The 27,217-nt window shown below is 40.8% G+C and overlaps 1 protein-coding gene across 1 annotated transcript in view; it reads right to left on the bottom strand.

The window, feature by feature from the left end:
- scube3 (signal peptide, CUB domain, EGF-like 3) overlaps positions 1–27,217 on the bottom strand; it is an 82,272-nt gene that overhangs the window by 6,355 nt on the left and 48,700 nt on the right. The window contains exons 5-16 of the mRNA XM_032521450.1: positions 26,351–26,492; positions 24,091–24,207; positions 13,085–13,201; positions 11,401–11,523; positions 7,822–7,938; positions 3,365–3,487; positions 3,117–3,233; positions 2,913–3,008; positions 2,671–2,787; positions 1,224–1,385; positions 826–1,029; positions 86–247 (exon numbers count right to left, since the gene is read on the bottom strand). Coding sequence (XP_032377341.1) covers positions 86–247; positions 826–1,029; positions 1,224–1,385; positions 2,671–2,787; positions 2,913–3,008; positions 3,117–3,233; positions 3,365–3,487; positions 7,822–7,938; positions 11,401–11,523; positions 13,085–13,201; positions 24,091–24,207; positions 26,351–26,492 — 1,597 coding nt within the window. The remainder of the gene's footprint in view (positions 1–85; positions 248–825; positions 1,030–1,223; positions 1,386–2,670; positions 2,788–2,912; positions 3,009–3,116; positions 3,234–3,364; positions 3,488–7,821; positions 7,939–11,400; positions 11,524–13,084; positions 13,202–24,090; positions 24,208–26,350; positions 26,493–27,217) is intronic.

The following is a 27,217-nucleotide window of genomic DNA, read 5'->3' as shown; positions in this document are numbered from 1 at the left end:
AGGTTTACTAAGAAAATCAGCCCCTCGTAGGATCATAAATACATGTTCACTGTAACACTGTCCCTGGCACCTTAAACTAGGCTACCTGAACATGAGGAGATGTTTCGTGCCCCGACAGGCCCGTGGCCGTCGCTGCCGGGGCAGAGGTCACAGGCAAGCTGCCCCTCCTTCTCCTGAAAAGTCCCGGGCGGACACTGGACACAGCGCTCCTGCTCACCATGGTAATAAGACCCCGACAAGCATCTGACTAAGAAAACATCCACAATGGCTACAGTCAGAGATAGGAGGACACACTTCACTTTAATCAATAAAAAAAAACATAAAACTGATTTTCAGTTTTTTGGTTGACACATGTCCCAAGTACAAGGGACTCAGTAAACTTGAATATACGGTATATTATGTAAACAGTAAACACTGTAACATCTACCTTTACAGATCACATAATGCCAATTTTAGTTGATGTTATTGCATATGTTTAAATTCCTTTATATGGTTATTCCCAAGGTCATAAAACTTGGTGGTGGTGTGCTGGACCACATTTTATTGTGGAGTTTCTAATTGTGTTGTCCTCCCTATTTAAATAAATAAAGGGAACAAAATATCAAAAACAAAACTGAACAAAAACTGAACAATATAGGCACCATAACAGCAGACCTTTATGGCAGTTGTATTGGACTTCATTAGTCTGTACAGGCATCCCTACTAAAGTGGACAATGCGTGTCTTGTATTGCAGGTTTTGACGGCATATGGCTTGAGATGACATTACCATCCCATGACAGTAAATAAGCCCTTCCAACGCTCTCGGTCCAGCTGTCCAGTCTTACCACATCGGCCACTGTCCCTCTCCCAGCCCGGCCCACAGTTCTCCTGACTGGGAGCAGCCTGGGGAAGTTTCTGGGCCACCTCGTATTCCAAACCAGCAACTCGGATCAGGAAGCGTTCCTGGTTGATGGACTTCTTAAGAGCCTTGATATACGTCTTAACCTGCTTCTCCATGCGCTGCCTCAGGCAGCTAAGATTACAACTCCCTGTTTATGATTAAATAAAAACATACTGTGTGTCAGTCAGATAAAATAATAGATTTTTAGACTTTATTGTAAAAATGTAGCCATTACTTTGTACTGTACATTAGGTTGCAAGCTTTGACGAATGATAAATAATCTGTAAATTCATCACAGGCAGTGACTGCTGTAAAGATATTGTTTTGAATGAGATGACTGACCCGTAGTGTCTCCAGGTTTGACCTCAGCTTCCAGCTCCAAAGTAATGCGTGTCACCTCCTTGTTAGAGGGGTTGCGAGCACGTCGGCCTTTATTTTTCTTAGAGGAGTCGCATTTGAGGTTGACAAATGTCACCAGGCAGTTGCTGCAGGGCTGCCCCCCTCCTGTGGACAACATGAAAGCAGTAAACCCCAATCACATATCAATAAATACTCATTCATATAAATAAAAGTCATGTCAATGAGAGTTAAGGTATATCATTTTGATTATTTTCTGGATTCATTGTTTTGTCTATAAAAAGTGTTAGAAAATTGTGAAAATAATTGGCCAGAACCAGAATGTTTAATTTGTCAAACCAACAGTCTTAAACCTCAAAAACAGAAATCTTACATGATAAAGAAAAACAGCCAAACGTTACTGGCACCACTGAATGTTTGGCGTTTTTCCTTGCAAAGTGTTTAAGACAAATAATTCATAATCTAAAAAGTTGGAGCAAATTTTTCAACTAACCAATTCATTGTTTCAGCTGTATAAATTATACAGAATATAGGTATGAACGTAGAGCGAGTGGGTCATTACTGCAAGCTACACCTCAACAGGGTGATGCAGAACCCCAACGCGAAGTGGAGTAGCTTATTACACAGCTAGGTAACTAAATCAAAAATAAATAATATACCAATAAAAAAACAAAATGCGATCAAACGTTTATGTATTTATTTAAACAAACAAGCAATAATTTGACACAAAAGATTGATTAAAGAAGGTTAGTGATTTTAAAAATGGTCCTTTGTAAGTCTATCATCAGAACTGCTTCCCTAGCAAGGTATGTTATTCACATACTATTCAGAAATAACAGACCATACAATAATCAGAACTAAGCATTCAAGAAAGCCGTGTAAAAAATGTTTATAAATAACAGCATATGTATACAGCAGCACACACAGATTGTCCATAAGTGTCCATATTATGCTCATTTATAAATGATCATACATAAATTGTATTTATAGGTTGTACCAGAATAGGTTTATGTGGTTTCATTTTTAGAAAAACACTATATTTTGTTGTACTGCACATTGCTGCAGCTCCTCTTTTCACCCTGTGTGTTGAGCTCTCTGTTTTAGCTACAGAGTGAGACATCTCGCTTCTGTACCATCTTTGCTGGGAGTCATACATGCACAGTAAGTACTGCTAGCTAGTCAGTTGCAAAGTATGAGGGCGTGCCACGCTATCAGTTAACACAGCAAATATTCAAATGTTTTAGTTGATGACGCATACGGCCCGGCTGATTTTGACCCGCTCACCCAGAGACTGAAGGTAGGACACATTTAGAAACCCGTTTCTCACTCAAAACAGCATGGATGTTTTTATCCAAGTTTTTACGTGTGTGGAAGCACCAGAGACACGAATAATAAATCAAAATTTTTCATAAATGGGCACTTTAAGACTGACCTGGTCCAAGTGTCCGTCCTCTGTCCTCGGTCCTGCCGGTCAGCCTCGGGTGCAGGTGACATTTGGCGTTTTTAATCTTGAAAGAAGCCGTCTGCTTCACTGGAGGGGCCAAAGTCTCTACAGACAAACACAGAACAGTGGGTAGGAGCAGACTGCAACATCACACTGCTGCCACAGCAAAAATCTGGGATTGAGTGATTGTCACGAAGTGTTTGTTATAAAAAATCTGGAGGGCAGCGAACCTATGCAGCTCTGACTGTTGCTGGAGTTGAGCCTTGCAGAGGACTTCCCTCTGAGGATGGGGATACCACAACTGACTGAGTAGCTGTTGTCAGACTCTGCAAAGGGGTCACACACACAAACAACATAAGTCTAGAAAATGTTTGAAATGATTTCCGTTTGGCGCTTGTTTCGTTATTGATTCGTGATTAATGTGGGCGACATACCTGCCAGATAGTGAGCCTTAGAGGCACAGGTAAGAGAGCAGCTCTCTTTCTTGCCCGTCTTGCTACAGGCCAGAGTAGCCTTTGGTGCCATCAGTCCAAGAGGACATTTCACCAACTCTGAGGAAAAAATAAAACCCACACAGAATCACACACTGTGTGAAATCACCCAGACACTTGTATGAGGAAAACTGAGGCACTTTGAGTGTGTGTCAGTGAATTAACCACAGGGGGGCAGTGCTGCTTCATACCAATACAGTCTTTCCTGTTCCAGTGCAGCTTGTACCCGGGTGGACAGGTACACTCATAGCTCCCCAGACTGTTGATGCAGCCGTATTTACATCCTCCGCGGTTTATACTGCATTCATCAATATCTGTGAACAAATAGGTTAACATAGAGACATTTAGTGGACCTACATAAATATATTGTTAGGGAGGGTCATGGCTAATTGTACAAGCCTACTCTGAAATATAAAATATTAAGAGTAATGAGTAAACAGATTTCCATAATAAAGCCAGTAACACTGAGAAACAATGTGGTCAGTGAATTTAAAATGAAAGAGAAACTGTCCAATGAGGGAGATCACAGCTGTGACTGAGGGGTTCCTGAGAGGTCAGACCACTTCATCCTGTCACAGTGTCACATTCTAGGAAGATTCATGTGCTTGCATGTAAACACAAGTGATTCTTAGTTTTGATGTTGCCAGTCACATTCAATTTCATGGTCAAAAGCTCAATGCTCATCAGTGAGGAAGACTTGTGGTAAGCAGTACATTATAATCACCTTTTCAAACACATGCTGAGCTACAAATAAAAAGAACTAGGATCCAGATGCCAGACTGAAAATTAGTTTAGTGGGTAGAGCTGAGGATGCGGCAGCCAGCAGACAAGCGGCGGAGACACCGGGAAAGAGACAAAGATAATGGCAGTGATTGATGATCTGGCCTGCTGATGTAAAATGCTCTTCCTTGTCTCATTCAATTATTCACCCTGAAAAAAAAAAAACAGCCTCTGCACTCCCCAAAGAAGATGATGACTTCATCATCAGCGACGTGTAGCCAGAGCTGTTTGGAAATGTTGTGAGAGGTGCGCTGCTTATCCTCTGCATCAAAGCAATCCAATTAAAGGACAAAGAACTCTAATGAATATCTGATGGAAGCGCAGCTCATCTGCCAGCAACTGTTGTTTTGATTTCTGTGTTCCTCCCATACTTGAAGTGTAACCAAATAAATGTATTCCGACCTTTCTTCAGAGTCTTTTTCTTCGCGTGCTCACACAGAAGAGAGCAGAGATGAGTCAAAGTAAGAAAACAATGACATTTAGACTCAACAATTGCTTTGTGTAATGTTTAAGGAATTTTGGTATGTTTTTTTTGGAAATCTTGCCATCTTTGAATTTTATTCACTTTTGTGTGCTTGATCATCAACATCCGAAAACTTCAAGTCCAAACACCATAATGTGAGTTTTAAGAGGAGTTTTCCCGAAACAATGTGGACAGCTTTATCTGTATTTTTTTTCCAATTAACTGTAAAGATATCTACTTAAACTCTCGTTCCGTATTTCTCTTTTGTCAGTACCAGAGGAAAGCATTTCTGTTGAGGTCAATGCTGGCTGGATCAAACGAGGTAAATTAAAAAACAACAACTTCCAAAGTATTCAGTCACAACTGCTCCGAGTGTATTTTCCTACCAGATAAGCAAAAATGAGCAGATTGTTTTGCTAGCCGAGAGGGAGAATGGCTGGATGTACACTCACTTGCGAGGAATGTTGACAGGCCCTGGCACAATGCTTGACAGCAGGTCACTGACCTAATTGGGTTTGTTTAGGGTGAGCCTATTGTTAAACACTGAGCACAGCATTCTGGGTTGTTTGGCAGTTATATTTCAGTTGATAAACCACAAAGAGAACAACATAACCTTGGTTACGGTCGGCAGCGAGAAATACAACAGGCAGTGCCATAAATCTCTGGGGTTATCTAACAGTTCCGACAGCGCCGATGAAAAGTGAGAGGAAATCATTCATCACCTTCTTTCTCAACAATGGTATAGAAAGTCACTTACGCCTGACCATCTTCTCTACACTCAGCAGGTCAGTGTGGCCTGATCACAGTCCATCATGTGAGTAAAAGCCCAACAAATCCAATTCTGGTGCTTTTATTACTTGGACTGACAGTTAATACAGCTGCCAGTGTGTGGAATGGATCCCATGAACCTATTAAACCCATTCCAAAATACTGTTTGTGTAAGTCTTAACATACCTACAGGGGGTGGATGGGATAAAAAAAAAAAACACCCTTACAATATAACACAATCCATCAGCATTGCAACCATCTCTGTGAATCAGTTACACTTAAGCATTATCAAAAAGGAAGTATTTATTGGTAGGATACTTCAATGAATTGCATAACACTCTAAGATGTTCCACCTCCAGCATGTGGCACTTACATAGTAAAAAAACAATTAGATTGTGACAGTAAGGATACAGACAGGAAACATGGGGAGAAAGACTGGTATAAGGTGCAAAAGGTCCTCAGTTGGGCATCCTGCAGTAAGTAAATTTTACTTTTTAAGGGTGTTTTTTAATTGCACTGTTGTGGTTGTCCAGACCTCATGATCCCCATACCTCTACACGTCTCTCTCTAGTCTCATTCCTTATTCTACATTCTGTTGCAACATTTCTGATCAGTAGACCTGTCAAACCACAGACAAAAAAAACAGAACAAATCACTGCAAAGCTATGTATTTCGAGTACATATGCTGTCTCTCTCTCTCTCTCTCTGTCTCTGAGCCCTGAGGCGCTGGAGACAGCAGCAGATTCTGACTGGTGATACACACGCCATCAAAGGGCCGCCGCAACACCCTGATGTGCTCTGGCGGGCCTCTTGCTGTCTGCCAGGCAGATCTGACGCGCCCCCACACACCTCCTCCTGACACCAAAAGCTGCTTGTGCTTTCTGTTCCACATCAGAGTACTGTAGGTATCTGCTAATGTTTAATAAACATGGTCATATACTCTACCTTGAAGGACCAGAACAGCAGTTGTTCATGTTTCAGTCTGTTAACTAGAGCACAAATCACCTACACGTTACATTACTGCCAAATGTACCAAAGGTTCTTAAGATTGATTTTCTGCCTTCCAGGCAGCCACCTGTTTCAGCTCATTTCAATCGATTTAAAAATCAACTTTCAGAGACTTAAATCTGTCTTGAGAAAGACGATCCATCATTTAGTTACATCTTGTTATTGCACAAGAATGCAGCTGCATGCAGGGACTTTTCCATGGTTTTATTTTTAAGTGACATCCAGACCCAGCTGGTAAAAAGATGAACAATTAGACACTGTGAAAACTTTGTTTCTTTAATATGAAGAACTTGCTGTTAAGAATGAAACTCTGAAGTGTCAGATGTGAAACTTAAAATTGCTTTTATTTAAAACAAAACAAAAAAAAACAGTTTGGTGGTTTAAAGAGGTTTTAAGTTGACTAGAGAAGTAGACTTTCATACATTATTGAAAAAGACAAAGTCTACAGCCACTTAAGCAGCTCTGTGGGACTGTTCTTAGGCACAGCAATGCTTTGAGCTACAAGCTAACCTCACCATGCTAACACACTTTAGAAGGTATAATGTGTATCATGTTCACTATCTTGGTTTTGCATGTAAGCATGCTAACAATTGCTAAACAGCACTAAACAAAAAGTACAGACAGATTGAAATGAATGTTTTTGCAGGTATTTGGAGCTTAAAGAAAATTATAGGGAACACCAAATTTATGCAAGTCTATCTGAGGGGAACAAGAATGTGTGTACTGAATAGGTGTGGGTATCAGTAAAAAATATTCTTTTTCGTTACTTTTTTCAATACCAATTTTATAAAATTCATTAGAACAAAAAGCAATTACAAAGCCTTCATTGGGTAAAGTAGAGATTTCCCTGTGTGTCTGTACTACATGTACAGCCAATCACAAGCATTATTAGCTCTTGGAGGAAGCATGCTATGTGCTTATTGGCTCACTGACTAGGATGAGATTTACTCCTAAGTATTGAAATTGGGTATTGAATGACAATTTTTTCATTTTTTGATTTATAGGCAATTCGGTCGGTGCCTAAAAAGTGTTGAATTCGGTACCCAGCCCTAGTACCAAATTTCATGATAATTGACACAACGGTTGTTGAGACCTTTCACTCAAAACCACAAACAGCTCCCTTATGGTGGTGTTAGAGGAAAAGTTCGGGGATCTCAGGATTCATCCTCTGGAGACTGTGAACGTCTGTATAAAATGTAACTGCAATCCTTTCAAATGTTGTTGAGATATTTCAGTCTGGACCAAAGTGATGGACGTACTATCTTGCTAACATCGCCGTCTCTAGAGCCACATCGCCGGCATGGCTAAAAAAAATCAATGCCTAAAGAGGAGGGAAACCAGAACTAAAAGACTAAAGTCTGCTTTGAAAATGTATCAGCAGTTGTCTAAAAAAATACTTTAATTCGTCAGCTAAAACTGTCTGTCTTTCGTTCTTATGCACCGCATATTGCAGGGGGCCTTTTGTAAGCTGTCGGTAGAAATTTAAAATAGCGTTATTATTTTTATTTTAAGTCGTTAAGTTTTTTCCTGCCAAACATCAGAGCAACTAATGGTTCAGCAAAGAGGTTTGGGATGCAAAGGAAGAGCGAGATACAGGAGATTTACATCAAGAAAGGCGTGCTGGCTCACCTCCACAGTGTGCCAGGCCGTAGAGGATGTAGCCTTTACGACAGACGCACTGGAAACTCCCGGCAGAGTTGATACAGAAGTGGTCACAGGCGCGGTCAAAAGAGCACTCATCAATATCTGTATAGATCAAAAGACATGGTGTTAGAAACTTTTCAACAAATTACAAAAAAAGAGCTTCAAAAGGGACTCTTCCATCCTCCAGTCACAGCATATTTTCATCTTTTTTGTCATGAATTGCAACTCATGTAGCAACAAAAAAATAAAGTGAATTTTGAAACAAGACGTCTTCTGTTTGGTACTTGGTATAGGGGTTGACCTCCTGCTGTTATTTAGTTTTCCAATTCGATGCACCGAAATGGAATTTTTCCATGTATTTCTGAAATAACAAGCGTGTGATCACCAGTTCAAAGGAAAGTGTGCTCTTCACCTGATAATAGGAGCTGAAGTGCCATTTTTCTCTCCTCATAGAACCTGCCAATCCCTTTCCCCGTTGCGCCTCCTAACCAACCCAGAAATAACCCAATATTGTTTGAAAGCCCTGTTATTGACTTCTCTTTTGTTCTGAAGACATATGGAGATTGTGTTTAAAAATCCTTATAATCATTGAGATGCAAAAAGGAGATAGGTCCTTCTGACCCTGTCAGCCTCATTACACTTGCAAACCCACATTGCAACAGCTCCTTCCTGCCTGTCAGTAGCCTCTCTGTCTTATCTTTTTGAGCTTTTCTGCTCTCTTACACATGCATCGTGGTAAGTCGTAAAAATGTCATGGGCTCAAAGACCATAACGATTGGTACATGAAGCTACAGGGGATGGATAACATTTGGTTTTATTACGATCAAGGTTTCCTTTAATGTCAACAAAAATCGGAGTCAAGCCCAAGCAGCACATGCTGGGAGAAAAATGGGGATGTGCTTCAACTTTGCTGGATGTGTAATTGGTCAATTTAAGTAAGGTTCCCAGGATTTTCCCAGGAATATCATGCTTTCATCCACATTATCTGAACCACTTCTGAGTTATGAGGCAGCGCCAGCAACCATCAAACAGATGACGCAGGTATTCCAGAGCAATTACAGGAGTTCAGTTAAATAATGGGTTACCTTGAAGAAGCCAAAAAGAGAGACAGATAAATGGCTGCACAAATCTTGCCTAGCACAGCACAACATATTCACATTTTCAAATTGGGCATATTCCTTCATGTCCAATACAGCTGACGTCGGCGCAGACCAGCGAAGACAGTCATTGAGGTTAATATGTGGCAGGTGTGTTGTGAGAGGATCAAGAAGATGAAAATGTGCTAAGATTTTGAGTTAATTACAAAAAAATCTCAAAGTCAACTACACCTTATATAGATACAAAAATCCCCTTTTATGAAAAAAAGAAATTTGACAAATGAAATGATGTTTCAGAACCTGAAGCACTGGTTCTATACAGAGAAGTAAAAAATAACCACAAATAAAGCTGAAAAACATTTACAAGAGCAAACTTGTACAGTTCTTGCTGTTTGTCCCTTCGGCTGGCCCCAGGAGATTCATAACAGCAGTGGCAGATGAGAGCAGTATGTTATGAGGCATTGCAAAAGTGACTGTTTTTAGGCATTTGAGCATAAATATAAGCATAGCATTCTGCTCAGCACACTTTTAAGTGACAAATCTAAAACCCCTCTGGGAAATAGGCGTGGTGACTCAGTTTACCCTCAAAATATGTTGCAAGAGGTGACGCCAGAAGTCGATTTGCAACTTATCATTATATCGTTTTGTGTTGTGCCACACTACAGAGTCAATGTGTGAAGACATCTGGGACTCCCGCAGTACAACCCTTATTTACCAAGTATGCAGTGGGTGGGCAAGACTGCATCATGAGGTGATGTACGTGCAGGGGAACATAGAAAGATGAGAACAGTCAAATCACTTGCACTGGAAATAATGAATCAGAGTTTCCATCAATTAGTTCTTCTCTTTGCTCTCTGTTCATCTGCCCACTCATTGAACTGGACTGTTTGTGCATCATAACTCAATGCATTACTTTAACCTCCATCCTTGCTTAATACAAAATTCTAGAAGGCAAATAAGGTTGACTGAAACTGTTGTTAATACAGAACAGATAAGAACTATATCACAGATGTTCTTTCTAGAGAAAACATGGCATCTGAACATCTCCCTGAGTGCCCTCATGTGGATTAGCAGTAAGAAAGAGATTATTGAGGGTGGAGGAATGCTGACAGGGGCTCAGCAGACATGCCCCATCCTGACTTATTGGCCATGGTCCACTGACAGCAGGGAAACACCATGACTGTTTAAACCAAGATAAACCCAGAGTTCAGTTTACACATCTCAACACTTCGTGGAGACAGCAAACGTTTATTTAAGTGTCACTGATGCCACTGCTGCTTTGATTCTGACATTTCTTTTTTCAATGAATCTCTTGTGGGTTCCTCTAACTTTATGAAAGAAACTCAATCCCTGGAGTGGCCCTAAAACCTGGGGTAAACAACCAAGAATCAGAGGATAAATCATCACAAAAAAATCGAACCTTTATTGAGAGGGATACTGCTAATATTTTGCCTGGCTCTTGATCCACGGGTGAGAAAAATGAAAGGAATGAGAAGAGAGGATGACCCAGTAGTGTGTGTGTGCGTGTGTGGTGTGTGTGTGTGTGTGTGTGTGTGTATGTGTGTGTGTGTGTGTGTGTGTGTGTGTGTGTGTGTGTGTGTGTGTGTGAGCCTGGCAACAACTCACTCAACAAGAGGTGAGCTTTATCACAACCCTTCTCTGCAGACAAAACACACAGCACCAAACAAGGCCAACGCTGTTCCAAAGTGGCCCCTGTCCACCCAAACAGCACACAGAAAACAAACTGTGATTTACATTCCTACATGCACAGACCCTATTGTATCAGTTATTTGTGTTATTATGGCAAAATAAACTTTGCGTTGTTCTGTTTTAAATAATTAGAGAAAGGCATCCAACCAAAATAGATTTAAAGTGACAAGAAAGTGGCTAGAAAGCAGAGTGACACTGTATTCATTGAACACATACGATGTTTGTATACTCCGTACTAAACCCATTGCATGACATTGATGTGTACCAGGCTGGTTATTGATCGACCACATCATAAAGAAAAGAGAATTAAAAAAAATAGCATGTCATCTGTTTTTCCACTCCGAGAGAGGCTAAGCTCGGCTCCACAGTTCTAGCCTGCCTGTCTTCTTTCACCAGATGTTTCTGTAGGGGCTTGATTCATCCATGAACCAGAGGTTTTAGAGTTGGTGCTCTAATTCTCCACACCTGTGTTCAGCCATGGCAAACTCTTTATTTGTTCTGCAGCTAGTCCTCCCAGCTCCTGCTGAGCGATGGCTACCACCAAATATAACAGACAAACAAGCAAGAGAGGCCTGGTTTGGCTTCTCTGCAGGCTGGACGGAACATATTTATGTGCTTCTAGGAGGACATTTGGGATTTATCATCCATACTAATCAACGCAAAAAACACTATCTATAAGAAAGAAAGTGCTAAGGACATCCGGACAGAAAAATGTGTTTTATCTAAGTGGTAAAAGGTGGTCAAAAGGGCTACCTACCTTGACAAGTTCTCTCATTGGTCAGCAGCTTGTAGCCTTTCTTGCAGCTGCACTCAAAGCTTCCCACTGTGTTTCGACACACATGGTCACACCCCCCATTGTTGAGACGGCACTCATCAATGTCTATAAACAGAAAACGATCAAAACCAATGTATACATCAAATCACACATCACAAAAAAGAGGAGAAAAATTAAACCTGCATATGATTGGATTTTTTTTCACCACTTGAGGGCAGTGAGAACAAGCTGTGAACATAACACTAACATTTTTTTGTTAGTATTTAGTTGCCTATTTACACATCCAGCAGTTACAGAGCACATAGTTATTAATTTGAAGTACTGTTTCTCTCCTGTCAAATGTAAGACCAATATTTACTCTCCTTTTAGCTCGGTTTTTGGTCTCCACCAACTCCTTAGGAAAATATCCGTAGAGTTAAGGGGAACTGCAGACTCCGGTTATAATGCTCTGGGGTTTCTCACATACACGTAGCCATGTGATCCAATGCTAACATAAATAAACTGATTATAACAGATTTAAAAGAAGTTCATGAAAAGTGGACATAAGAACAAAGTCAGCTTAGCTAACGGCATAGTAACTATTCAAAATAGCATGATTATTTGTTTGGTTGTGTTGCCATGACAGTCTTGCAAAAACTTGAAATAAGCTTCAGGGATTTCCTTAATGGTCCTCAAAAGGGCAAAAAATTAATTTGCGTGTGGCTGTAATGGGATGCAGCTCTCACACAGTAAAGCCTCATGGCGGTGAGGCCTTTAAATCATCATTGTCCATCTCCCTCCGGTTACTCCACTCTTTAATTCTGCAGCCAATACCCAATCAATATATCATGTGCTCATCCCCGCTTTTGATGGTGCTCTGCCTTGGCAAGATGGCAGCGGCTCTGATTAATTCCGAATCATCATCACAAATGAGGCGTCTGTCTCTTGAGGGAGTCTTCATCATCTGGTTGAAATAAATGCATCAGAAATGGAATAAAATAATCCCTTCCCTGCTCCATCTTGTCTCTGTTCTTCAAAAGTGCCTGGCCTGCAGCATGTCCCTGTCTTCTTGTGCCAGAGCTGCCTGGGTTTGTTTTCCTCTTGTTTCCTCTCAAACCTAATAGAAGCCAATGTACTTTTATCAGAGCTGTTAGTGTAATAACACGAGCCGTAGAAGGGTGACAGATTTGTATCCACGCTTTCTGGAAACACAGATTGTCCTCATTCTCTCCCAAGTTGTCAAACTCCTTCACTGTCAGTCGTGCCTTTGTTTTCTAAATCTTCTAATATAATTCTCAGTTTTACCCTAAAGTTTGCAGTTGATTTTATTAGACATGTAAATTTTTTTTTTGTAAGTTGCTACAGTATGCAGGTTGCTCGAGTTGAGGATGCTCTGCCAAACCCCCAGAAAGAAGGGTGATGTTAATATAGTGGAAAAACTGAAAACATTCTACTCAAAATATGCAGCAAGGATACAGACCAGTGGGTGCAAAACAATGATAATGTAATCTATAAATAGAAAATCCAACTAGTGGGTTGAAAAAGGTGCTAACAAGGAGGGTGTAAATAACTTGATAATTCCTATTAGCTTCACAAGGAGAAAAAAAATCCAATTTGCCTGGCAACACAAGCGCAAGATTAACGTGGTGACAGCTGGGCAGGTGTGGTTCAAATGGTGATGCATTACCTTTGCAGGTCTTGCGGTCTGGCTGCAGAGTGAAGCCAACAGGACAGCTGCAGCGGACTCCTGTCACTGAATCATGACATGTGCTATCACAGCCGCCATTGTTCACTGCACAGGTCTCTGCAGGGAAACAAGCACTCACAGTCAGACAAACCCCCATAGACAAATACACTGTAGATGCTGCCTTGACCTACTTATTCCTCCTCGTCAAAACAGCATGTATGTGTATTGGTAAAATAGTAAAAAAAATAAAAATAAGAAGGCATTCTTATATTTAGAGTTCATTTTTTGTGTCAAACAGGAGCCAAACAATAAGAAGCAGAGCAGACATTCAGGTCCTCAGTAGAACATAGGAACAAAGAAAGAAATAAGAAAAGAGATCAGATTCATATATGCAGCAGCTGACTGACGTTTACAGTAAGGGAATTTAGGAGATGCTTGGGAATAATGAAAGGAGACAGTCATTGGGAAATATTAGATCCAAAACAACCAAATATAGGGTTTCACATCTGTGTGTTAAAGTGTGTGCATGTTTGCTTCTCTTTGGTCAAAGTGGAATACAACCTCCAAAAGTCTTTTGTACTGCAGGGCATCTGTCTCCCCTCCATCATGAGGGCAGAGGTTTGACTTCAAGACAGATACGACAAAACCACCACTTTTTCTTGCTTTTTGACAAAACCTTCCAGGCATTTTAGGGATAAAAAAGCAATTTCAGCTACTATGACCCTGTGTTGGCTAGACTGATTCAAAAAAAGGAAGGTAGTCAGTCAGGACAGGATAGCTGAGGTCTCTTCTCTAGACAGTGACAAATTTCACGGAGACTTTCATTTTAAGCAACAGCACGGGAGAAATATGTTCTCACATAAGGGAGACCGGTGTGTGCCTTAATAGTTTTTGGCAGCTTTATAGAAAGCCTCACACACTTCTGAGCAAAAGTTAAATAAAAAAAACCTTTTGCGACCTGGAACAATCACTTTAACTTGCTGCAAGGCAACTGGTTATCCTCACGGCGCATCATTTCTCTCTAATGGGCTGTAGGATGATGGCTCTTGTAAAAATAAACCAGCACAGCTTGGCAAGTCGAAGACTTCACACTGGCAGGGAGATGGCAGCTCACACGTGGCACTAAAGAGGGAGTGCTGCACAGGTTTTGTTTTTTATATAGAGAACGAGGATCCCTTTGGGGAAACACCTAATCTCTTTACTTAAATCTAAAACTGCAGTGCCTGCAGGAGCCATAATAAAACTTTGTAAAGCTGTTACTCTAATATAAAACAGAGTAGACTAGAGTTACGCATCAAAGCTAAACAGGTGCCTAAAGTGATTTCATTTTATCTTTTATAGTTGTTTCATAGACAACAGTTTAAAACAGTCCAGTGGATGTTGTTGCTGAAAGTGGAACCTGATGCTTCAATATACTGGGACAAATCTGGATTAAATATTATTCCACTATTAACCACTTCATGATACAGGATTACAACGTGGAAACAACTTAGTCAACATTGCAGGAAAAAGGTGGGTTCTCTTAGGTCACATGACAATCAGCAGTATTTGTGACCCCTTTTCCACAATTTGTTGGATAACTTCAATTATTTAGCATTTTTTTCTTTGATGGATGTTCATGCATTTTACAAAGTTATTAGTCACTATTATATCCGTGAAATGTTTTCAACCTTCGATGACGCTATTGGTGCTATTGGTGGTTAATGTAGCTCATGTTGCTGTGTAACAGACATTACAGAGTCAGATGGAGGACTTTATGACTCGTCTTTACTCTTGTGCTACATTTATTACGTTTTAGTATTTACCATTACCCATCATAATTGCCACTTGTTGTTCACTTAAACATTTCCCAAAGCTGAAATCCCTTTCTGTGAGGTGTTTCCATTATCTTGTCCACTCCTTGTAGGTGGCATAAGGGCATAAAATAAACACCCGCCAAATGCATGTGAACTTTGCAATTGGCGGGTAACACTGTCACTCTACCTGCCACGTTGGCTGGCCAATGAGAATTGAGTGATTCAGACGTGTAATTATCGGTAAGCAGGGTATGCAGTTGCTTAATGGTCAGGACCAATCAGGTGCCCGCATTAGTGGAAGACACTGAATGACAGCTGGGGCCCCCTATCACATTTTCATTACTCGTGACAATCCCAGCAGTCCCACGTGCAGCCACTGACCAAGCGGGAGCGAGAACGGGTCAAATTAATTTCCTTGTTTCTGATATGAAGACGAGACGTGTGTGACTCAAACATCTCACATTTACCAACAAAACATATAGTGAAAACATTTGCAAAACATTTCAGACCATCCTGCCAACATGTATACATTTTAACATTAAGGTACACTGTAACGTTTTTTCACTATAACGCCGCTGAAAGTTGCTGCTGTATCCATCCTGTCGGCTTGCTGCAGCGGGCGGGGCTGCTGCTCCGTTCCCCCCGCAACTGACGCGCGCGCACACACACGCACACGCACACGCACACACACACACACACACACACACACACACACACACACACACACACACACATAAACACATGCACAATCACACACGGTGGATGCAGGAAAAAAACACAGATGAGATGTACAGGATGACCTAAATTGAGGACAGCTACATTATTGTGGGTGCAATGACAAGTTAAAGTCCAATAAGTACTTTATCAAAGCGTATGAATGTGTGTACCAGCCCAGGATAGGAAATTATGCCTTTATGCGGGATTATCAAAGCGGGCCCCCCCCCTTACTACAGCACGTGATGATAGCGCAATGTCAACGAGTAGGCTACCATGAACAGGACAAGATAGGATCATTGAGACACAGCAATTCCTGTTTTTTACCTTTATGAGGCAAAAAGAGTGTCTGGTAAAAAGTGACGGGTGGATTTTTAAAATCATGGTTGGCATGATAGCTGATGATGGAGTATTGGGCAGAAAGAGAGGGGTGGGGGGTGGGGCGCTTGAGACACAGACTTGAGAGAGTAGCACTGTGGGTTTGAATAATTGCAAAGTGTGAGCAGAGACAGTTGGCAGATGAGACGATAAGACACTGTCAGGACATGCCTCCAAAACGCTTAGTCAGGCAGCCATCTCATCAAATTGTAATGATTGTGTGTTAAGAGAGCAAAATTTTTTTCTGGCATTATGGTTTTGTGAAGACAGGGGATAGACACGCGCTCTGGTATGCGTGTTGGTTTGTGTGTTTTGGATTCACTCCAGCCACATCAACAGTGCACTGGGTTAGGACCCGCAATTACAGTAACAGTGGGCAGACTTTTGTAAATATTCTCCAATATGACGTGTAGGGTGTTTGGTCTAATGCTGAGCTTCCACAGTGTAGGTTTCCTACAGAGGGGTTCAGACAGTGTACGTAATCTTTTAACAGAAGCCACAGGATTTCTAGCTGCAGCACTTCTTGATTTAAATCAGGACTGTTGACAAGCAACCTCAATGCAACTTGTCACCAGCCATTTATGACGACCGCGAACAAAATACATCAACGGGCTGTGGACAGAATTCAGAAAAAGGCATAAGGCAGAAGTTCTCTGGGTGTTAATCACCGGTAATAGAGGAGAAAATAACGCTTTAAAAAAGAAAATACTGTGTTTTCTTGACCAAACAGCAAACATGCAGCTATAGTAAAGTTACTCAGAAGTTACAGTAGTTATCAGACAATAACCCAACTAAAGCTCAAGTGAATGCTCTCTCAATAACACAAACCACACAATAAGAAAAATAAAACCATTGAGAACAGTTTGTTACTGTTCTCTAGAGGTGCTACTGTGAAAGTAAACCAGCAAGCTAGATTCAGTATGGTACAGTAACACAGGAATTCAGGGGGGGGGGGACTGATAAAGGAGAATGCAAAATATGTCTCTTGTTCCTAATGTTTCTATTTCTGTGGAAAATAACAGAAACTAGGACACACAATCCTAAAATAGGTCAGACTGTGATATTGTGGCATTAGGGAAACTCCGTGTACATACAATAGTAATAACTAGTAAGTTAAAACACTATTGTTTGTCTTCTTACCTTGAACAGGCTACTCCTCTGAGAACCAGCCTCTTCCCTCGTCTTTTACTTGGTATAATTAAATCGTAAATCTCTTTGAAGTATGAATGTTTGATACGCTGTCGTAGATTTATTAGTTTATTTCTCTTGGCATCTTTTCCATATCTGTTCCAAATCCTAAAAATTGGGCTGAATTGCATTTGAAAGTTCTTATACTTTTTTTCCTGCCCCAGAACATGCTTATTGTTTCATTTTACTGCAAATGTGAAATAAATGACTTGTGGACACAACATAGAAGAAATTGGACTGGATTAACATGGATATATTCCCTGCAACAGATTATTTAAGGACATAAGATTACATGTGTTTGAAAAAGCAAGTTTAGAGGGCTTTTTTATCTGATCTTTCTATGAAGCAATCATGGACACATAATTGACTCCCTCACCAAAGCTAATAGGCCGTGATGATGGAGTTTAGGAACACCAAAGCCAAGTGTTTGAAACTGTGCATGCTCATTCGTTACAAAAATACAAATAATACCAAAGTCGTTGGTCTGCCTCTTAAAAGCCTTCACAGTTAAATTAATTTGTGCTTCTGACAGAGGCTACTTGCACTTGTGCTTATACATTCTTATTTAGTAAATCAATCAAACTGCAGGGGACGTATTCAGATCCATCTAGTAAATGTACTGGTGGATAAATGTGAAACTACTCATTCAAATACTGCATTCAAAATCCTATCAAAGTATATTTGTATTATAAGAGAGATGTACTTAAAGTATTTAACCCTTGTGTTGTCCTCCCAGGTCAAAACTGAAAATGAACAATTTGTTGACGCTTTCGACACTTTTTGATGCTTTTTTTCAACATTTATTTCATTTTTATAACACTACCATCAGTATACTGTACACATCATTAACACCAATATATAACCAATAGTTTTACACTATTTTCTTTTTTGAATTCAAGAAACCTCATTTGTATGAAATTATATCATTTTTTTTGTCTTTTGGCAAAGTTTCTTTGGGGGGGGGGGAAACAAAACACCCAAAATTCAATAAATTTGTAATCTGATCCTTTGTTTAACTTGCAAGAAGTGTTATATGGAGCCAGCCATGTAATATTCGGACAATTTGGATGAAAGAATCACAAATGTCTGATGTAGAGACTTAATAACGGATCCAATTTGACCCTAGGACAACAGGAGGGTTAAAGTAAAAATAACAAGAAGTACTAGAACATTAGAGCGTTCTCTGTGACTGATATATTACTATATATGACATTATTAGATCAGTACTGATTGATAATTACTGTGTAAGCAGCATTTTACTGTTGTAGAGGTCTGAGGTGGAACCTGTTGGAACTACTTTACATACTGTTAGGTAGTTTAGTTATTGACCCCTCCAAAGGGTCACAACATAAAACTGTTTTAAAAAAGGGTTAATACCATCTGAGAAGTTAAGAGGAGAAATCATTTGTGGAACTGCTTACAACCCACAGACATCTGAAATGTGAAAAAGGAGGCCTCACTTTTTCTTTGTTTAATGTATAATAATGTTTTATACTCTTCAAGTTTGTTAAAGGTTTTTTTTATGTAAAGTCTGGATCTGAAAAGTTATCGCCACTGCCAGATAAGACGCCTTGATATCTAAGTGGTTACAGCGCATGCCACATTACCGCAATGTCCCAGGTTCAAATCCAGCTTTGAGACCTTTGTTGCATGTCATTCCCCTCTCTCTGCTCCGGTTTCTGAATTTACACTGGCAAAAAAAGTCTAATCTAAAGAAAATATAAATCAGCATAAAATGGAAATACTTAAGTACCTCAAAACTGTGCTTTAGTACAGTACTTCCACCACCGCAATTAGAAAGATTATGTTGACAAGAATCTTTTCTAGTTGCCAACATAAAATACAGCATATCTGGTCAGAGGCTCTCTGTTTGCAGCTGTGTTTTGAAAAGGTGTGGTTTGACACGGGCAGTGGTTGTTATTGAGAGGGCATTCACAGAAGGAAGAGGAAGGTGGGGGGGGGGTCAGAGGTCAAGGGTTAGAAGGATGATGCCCCTGTGGGGAGGGGAAGGGCCTGATCAGTGCCTGCTAGGTTAGCTTCCTCTACTCCCCACACCCACAGACCCCCAGAGAGAGGAGTCAGAGGAACACATATTTACCATTGGGGAACAGTTGTGGGGCTGCCTGGGACTGGACACTCCTCTCCCCTGCATGCACGCGCACACCAACACACACGCACACATTGTAAAAACACCACTTTAGTTCTCTGTACACTTGAACCACACAGCATTTGTGTGTTAAGTAAATCATGAGTATGTAACAAGAACTAATCTGATGGTGGTATATCCACCTTATTCCTACAGTAAATTATAGGCGCCACTTCCAGTTATTCCCGCAATTGAAGTCAATAAAGATGTCTTCCCTTTTAGGAAAACACCCTGAACCACCTTACATGGGATAATGTGATCATACCTGTGCTTTCTACAACCGAGAGATGTGGAGACGACCTGAAGAAGTGGCCTTTGATGTGCATATTTAGCTACATATTTAGCAGGTGTTGGTCCACTAGAAGACGCTCTTCAACTGACGTGTGTGAAGCGGGGCACTGTTTTTTTTCTTACTTTTTGGTCCCTGCTAGTGTTGCGACCAAACAAACAAAGAAAAGAGTGACTACTACAGGCGATCAAACTTCAAAAACAAGTTCAGTGAGGTCCAAAAAACACACTTGCAATAACTGCTTATCGTCACAGACCCCCAAAGAGAACAAAACGGAGATCTTTAAAACTGAAACTTTAAGCACCAAATTTAGTTTAGCTTGACTGTGCAGCCGTGAACAGCACAACCTGTCCCTGAACTCTGGAAAAGTCAGCAAATGCTAAGCTAACTTAGTTTGTTACAGCTATCCGAGGCCACTTATTCAAGTCGTCCTTCCATCCCTCTATAGTGGAAACGTAGAGGTATTATCACATCATCCCGTTTGGCAGGTCGTGTTCCCACAATATTTATCCCACAAAAAGCTCCAACAAAAAAAAAAGACACTGATTAATTGAAATAAATAACTGGAAGTTGCCCATATAATTCATGAAAGATATCATGATGCTCAGGAAAAGGTGGATAGCATGGATGAGAGGGGACCATCTCTCCTGAATTTAAAAAAATCGTTATTGTCCATTTACGCCCCAGGAGCTAATAATGACATGAGAAAATGACATGTTGCAATAGAAAAGACAGCCTCTCATAAACAGCAGTGATTACTTTTCAAATCCTAAAAACAAACTGATGATGACGGATCCTCGTCTAAAATGAAAAGGGTGACATCTCAAGGCAAAAGTGTTACCCCGCAACATGCAATTGTGCAAAAATATATATTCCGCACAGTGCAGACAAAGTGCAGTTCTTGTTGTTTGTGTTTGAGATGAGGCTTTTGCTAGTTAGTATGAGTGCTGCGAGCCTCGACAGACAGAGCGAGTGGTGGTTAGTGCTGCAAGCTGAAAGACGGGGACAGCCAGATTTATGTCTGCACTTTATGGTCTTTTATGGTCAGATCATTCCAGAATTAATGTTGTTAGGCTGTTATGTCAAGTCTCTAAGCACTGTCAGTGGCCCTGCTGTACAATTTATGTGCTGTCACTAAAAAAAGTATTTAAAAAAACAGTACTTATGAACAGTAATTATGTTAAATTTTAACTTTAAATTAATTGGCTTTTAATAAACAAGTGAATCCCATTTCTGCAGTCCACTGAGAGTATATTTTACTTTACACTAAACTACATGGCACACATTTGGTATGTAGACCATGTACTGAACTCATGATATAGCTGGGGTGATGGATTGGGCCTTTAAGCACAAAGACAAAATGGGAAAATACTTTTAAGGGCATATTTTAAATGCAATAACATGTTTATCATTTACACTATTTCAATTATGTTTAAAAAGTATTTCAGAAACTCATATTCAATCCCTGTATTTAAAAGGTACTCCCTGGCCCTGTGGATGTCAGAATGACCAATTCAGAGCACTTTTAGGGTGCCAGATGAGAAAGCAGATGCTCATCTCTGCGAGTAACAGGACAACACCACAAAGCATGCACAGTTTACATTGACTGCCACAGTTTGACCAACATGTCCCCATCCCAACATGCAGCATCCAGAAACAACGATTCTCAGCAGGTAAGAGGACAGAGCACTGTGAGGTAATGCACCAGCATGAATGCACAGACCACCCGAAATGAGAGCACAGTGTGTTTATGTTATGGGCATATGCATGTAGACTACATGTGTTTACATGCATGTGATGCATGCATGCTGGATATGTACTGTATGTTTGTGTGGTTGTTTGTATAGCTTTCTGTTTGTATTATAAAATCCATCTCTTGCTCTCATTCTGTGCGTGTGTGTGTGTGTGTGCGTGTGCGTGCGTGCGTGTGTGTGTGTGTGTGTGTGTCTGGCATAGTGTGGCTAACTCTTCAGATGATTGAACTCCTGAGCATGTCTGCATCTGCCTGCTATTTGTGAATGTTTATGATTTGCTGTGCTAACAGCGTGAATGCTTCCACATGATGGTTGCTCCTTTCTGATACCTGGACGTACTTGATAAGACAAATAAATTGGACTTTGTTAAGACTGTTTTAGTAAAATAATCTGACTTTAAAGTTTGAGTAAGCGACTGAACAAATAGAGTGTGTGTGTGTGTGTGTGTGTGCTTGTATGTTTATAAAGGAATGAGCGAGAATAGTCCATATATTCCCACCTATAGTATCTATAGTAAGCAAGGTATCAACAGAGGTGAGATAGGAAGGATAAAGAACCAACACTTCCCAAAAAAATCTGCATGTGGCGTATTATTAAAAAATTCATGACCAAGCCTGGGTGAGGAAAGACACCATAAAATGAATAAAAATGTGTCAGAATTTATAAGAAACACCCCACAAGATGGATAGGACAGTGAAGCTACAGCATACTGAGAGAAGCCAGCAGACTAACGACAAAGCCACTGACGAGGCAAGAGCTGTTTTGTAATCATGTTCCTTTCAGATGAAGTATGCAGAGACTCAATTAATCACAAACGTTTCCAAATCAATAGTGAGGCTAAAGGGGAGTGTATTTTCACTTTGGGTGGTTGCTATGGATACCCTCCACACTATATACATAATTTACTATTTCGGAATGCGGTGGCTGAGGGGAATGATCACTATGTGTCATAAGGACAGCGCGTAAAAATATAACAACCCTAGCAAGCCATTTTTATCTTGTTTTTGACATTTGGGACTATTTAAAACTGAATTCAGGATTAGAATAGGATTTCTTGTTTCCAAGAGAAACCATTTCTTTTAAGCCTTGAAATACATAAAAATGAAACGTCTTTCTTCAAAGCAGAGGTAGCTGTCATATGTATCAAAACAACTTTTTTTTTTGCCAGAGGGGTAAGCTTATTGTATCAAAACCTGGCACGCCCACATGAAAAATTTCAGTACACTTATGAAGCTTCTAAAGTGCTACATATAAAAAACAACCATTGTTTCAGCATGTGTTGCTTTTGAATATTTTTTCTTGGTGGAAACCCTAAACAGTTACGGTCCTAGTGCACAGTAGGAGTGCCTTACTGAAGGTCTTCCAACGTTTTTGTCACTCACTCTCCAGTCAGTGGTTCATTTGGCAGATTGTTTGTTTTATTGAGGTTTTATTAACTAATAGAGTGTCTGGGAGATGGAGCGCCCCTGTGTCGACCGCAGAGCAGCCCTGCCTCCACCTCGGTAACCCCAGACTGTGAGGGGGAAATCAGAGGTTTTAACTGGCTGACTGCTTCCTAATCTGGCACACCATATGTACATTTGCTCTGCCTAGGGAATAAGACAAGCTAAGACATATAATTTGGTTGCGGTCAACTTTGTGGCGTCCCCCTGGCCTAGCAGGGTACGGCAATAATGACAAGTTGGCTGACCAGACCTTGACATAGGTCTGGCTCTCATCAGGGCTGCGGTAATAAAGGAGATCCAGAAGCATTGGGCTAATCAGCCTCTACCTAACCCAAGCTCTTTAAAACTTAACAGCCACTGAAACCAGTCCTCACCAGTCTGCTCAGCAGGAGTAGCTGAGCTCTAATTCTATTACTGTTTGTCTTTGTGACAATAAAAATATGTCCTAGCCAACTCACTGAAGCTTCCTATACAAACCCAGGTTACTAACAATGCAGCATACACGCTGGATTGGTTTTAAAAATGTACTGTATAAAGAAACTACTAATGACACTTTGGTTAAATAGGCGGATAAAATAAGGGCCTGCAGAAATGGTCCGTCTCAAATTTACAACTACTAACTAATGTTCCATGATTGTCAATGAAATGTCTGTGCAATTCTACATGGCTAAACGCAATCCGTACACATTTAATCAAAACCTACGCTTTGACTCTGCTGCACTCGCAGGCCCCATCTGATGGGAAACTGCCCTTCAGAACTGTTCAATATGCCTGTGTGGCTGAATGATTTTTACTCAACATAAGTCAACGGAGGCAAACACCGATAAATGCCAGTGGAAGGTTAGGTCAGGTGTGTGAGTTGATCCCCAAAGGGTAGCATTGGAGGAACTAACCCAAGGGCTAATAGAAGGTGTCTGTCTGACTGCATGGCTAACAAACAGAGAGGAATAAGGAGAGCAGTTGCACTGTGCCCAGTAAAGAGGAGGAGAAGGAAGAAAAGCCAAAGCGGATGCAGGGACTGAGAAGTTACTGGAGCAGCAGCAGCAGCAGCAGCAGCAGAAGAGTGGAAAGCACAGTAGGTGGTAGACTTTTGTCCTTGTATGTCACAGATCAAGAGAGAAGGCTCTGGGTGTACAGCTACTGTAATAAGGCCGGGATTTCAACTTGCATTCTATCACAATAAAACTAATTTCGCTGTCGGAAAGTGGGTGCCGAGTTAATTGTTTGTGGTTCTACATTTTCTCATTCAAAAGCCATTTTATATGCCCTCCGTAGTATCGGGGTGAGATGACTCACCTACACAAGTCTTTCCATCGCTGTGCAGGACGAACTTCATGTGGCACGAACACTTGGGGCCGTGGTCCGTCTCCTCGCAGATGTGCTGGCAACCCCCATTACCGTAGTTACACGTCACTATCAAAGAGCACACGGTTAACATACACTGTACATACAGGATAACACACACTTGTTTTATGTTGAAAGTTGAATTTAGAATGGTGACAAGAAAGGAGGGTATAGAGAGCAGAACGACATGTAACAAGAGGTCCCCAGCTGGAACTTCAGGATAATATGCATACTGTTTCCCTGGGCCATATGCTCCTTGACGTTAATAGTGCTGGCTTATACTGCACTAAGGCCATTAGACGTCTTCACAGAGACAAACTGTACTGCGCGTAAAGACGCCTATAGTGGAGTTCACTTAAAATAATTGGATCAACAAAGTCACACCTCAGTCTCAGGTATGAAAAAGACTCAAAACTGTAAAACTGAAATTACAACAGATGCACACCTTAAAAATTATTGTTTGGATTTTAAAAAAACTGTAAAAAAACAAACAAACATTTTCATCGCTTATTACAAAGTTGGGCTCAGATTCATATCAAAATCTATGTGTATGTGAAGAAGGGTGTACCTTGAATTGCATGTTCACCAACTCAACTGCTGAACTGTGTTAATGACATGTATCACTATCATTGCTTTATTCATCTATCACTCCCCAGACTCAATTTTGCATGATACATTGGAGTTACACATAGTCACGTTTTGTAAACTCTCCAACAGCCGCTCCAGTGGCCTCCAGAAAGAGGCTGAACTCTGTATGAGAGAGCCAGACTACAAGCTACTGAGGCTGTCTTCATGGTAAGGCATTTAAGAAACTAATGCGGTGCTCGTTCAAAACGTCACAGTTCAAACTGGGCCGACTGCTTGGCCCTTTGATATGGCTGCTTGCAGCTTTCTCGAGAACCACTCATCCAAACAACTCCACACACTTGACCCTGAGCTTCCTTGGGTCCTGAGCATTACACCTCCCATCATATACGTCATATAGTAATGCTAGAGTAGATGTGTCGTTTGTTTACAGCTAGCTATTTGGAACCAGGCTATGTCTGGGAACAAAAGCATTCATTTGGAAAGTTACATCGCAGAAATGTTAAAATGAGTTTGCTACAACGTAACCTTTCCGGTCTCTCTGCCTTCCTCTGCTCTTGAATGTTCTGTGGCAAGCTGTGGAGAGCGAGCTGTACCCAGTGTGCCGTTCGGCGGTCTAACAGTTAAAAATGGTCCCCTTTCAATACACTACACAGTGTGTACATAACGCACCACTAATAACCATGTCCCATATAGATCTCAAGAGCTTGCACTTAACGCTGAACTTCCTTGGGTCCTCAGCAATATACCCGCCAAGTGTGAAGTCAATCAGATGAACGGTTGTCGAGAAAATGGAAGGATAGATATACAGACAGGAACTTCTTCCATTTTAGTTAGAATCTGCAGAACGGGTAAAAACTTTAAGTGAAGACATTTTTTATAATTTACGACATTTCTTACAAACACAGTACAAGACTCATGTCAGCTGCACATAAATGATGGGAAGATTTTTGGTATAAGTATGTGTGTGTCTGCAAATCTTCAAGTGCAAATACATTTATTTGCTGGCGGACGAAGGGCGCATTAACCTCGGCACTTCTAACACACCTGTGATGACAGAGTGAAAAAGAACACGAATGAGCCGAGGTTTCCACCGCCATCCTGTCTGCACCCTACCATCCCAGCGACTTTTGCCCTTTTCTTGGGCTGTCACAGAAAAAAACATAAAAATAACATTTCCCCATCCTTACCCAAAACCCCAGAAAAATTTCCCCCATCACCCGGGCCCCCAGCTCTGACAGATGATCTCCGTTCACAGAAACCGGGTGCCGTTTGTCCATAAAGGGGCATTTCCCCTTGGGTTAACCTCCACACTTCCCCCGGGTTGTGAAAATGATCCCCCCTCTTTTGGGAAAAACATGTTTTTTTTTTGGAGGATTTAGGAGATTATTTTTACGGTTTGGGAATGGTATTTAAAAATGCCAGTACCCCTACTTCAAACTTTTAAGGGCATTTGGGGAAAATGGTATAATTATCCTCCCCGGGCTTTTTTCCCAAACCCCAAATTTCACCTTTTCACGGGGAGCCTATAATCCTCCTCCTGGTGTTTTTCCCTGTTTGTGTGTTTGTTTGGTGTTGGGGTGTCCCCACAGAGTGGAAACAAATGCTTCAGGTTGCCCATACTTACTTTGCAGTCCTTGTTTCCCCGGAGCGGAATCCGGGTCGCCCCCCGCAGGAAAATGCCCCCCCTTTCTGTTTTCCCTCAAATTTTCAACCGGGGGATTCTTGTCCAAAAAAGGGGGTTGGGCCCTTTCCTTTTGACCCTTTCCCTTTTTTCCCGTGAAAAAAACAGCGAACCGGGAAAGAGAGACGTTTATCTCAAACGGCCCTTACAGATTACACACGTTTTTTTTTTTTTAAACCCAAAAACCCCCGTAAATAAATTTTGGGTTTTTAACCCTTGTTTTTGCCCCCCCGGTAAAAATTTAAAAACCCTTTTTTGGTTTTTTTAAAAACGTTTTCTAAATTTTTAACCCCAGCTACCGCCATACTATCCCCCCTTAAACCCCTACTTTTTAACACTTTTTTTAAAAATTCAGGGTTTTAAAACCTCATTTATATTTTTTTCCCCCCAAATTTTTGGAGTGAAAACCCCCGAAACTATAAACACATTAATTCAAAAAAAGGGAAAGACTTCTTTCAGATTTTAAATAGGTTTTTTTTTTTTAAACCCATTTAACCTTTTTTTTCCCTCCAAGCTGTAAAAAAGAAAAACACCCGGGTTTTTCAATGTTTGCGAATAAGTTAGATGACCAACTGTTTTTTGTTTTTTTTTTCCAATTTTTGGTAAAAGAAACCATTTTTTTTGAGTGAAACTTTGAAAAACGGGTTAAGTTTGACCCCCAAGAACAACAGAGGGTTAAATAAGATGTTGCAGAGCTGTTATAATGCCTGTCACGCTTCCTGACACTGAGCCACATACTGTATGTGCCTACTGCTGGTGACTGACATGCCCAGTACCCCTTTACAAAGATTCAAGCATGTGTTGGAACAT

The sequence above is a fragment of the Etheostoma spectabile genome, chromosome 7 (genome assembly GCF_008692095.1).
Source record: "Etheostoma spectabile isolate EspeVRDwgs_2016 chromosome 7, UIUC_Espe_1.0, whole genome shotgun sequence".
In the NCBI taxonomy this organism is placed as follows: Eukaryota; Metazoa; Chordata; class Actinopteri; order Perciformes; family Percidae; genus Etheostoma; species Etheostoma spectabile.
This window is presented reverse-complemented; position numbering and strand designations above follow the sequence as displayed.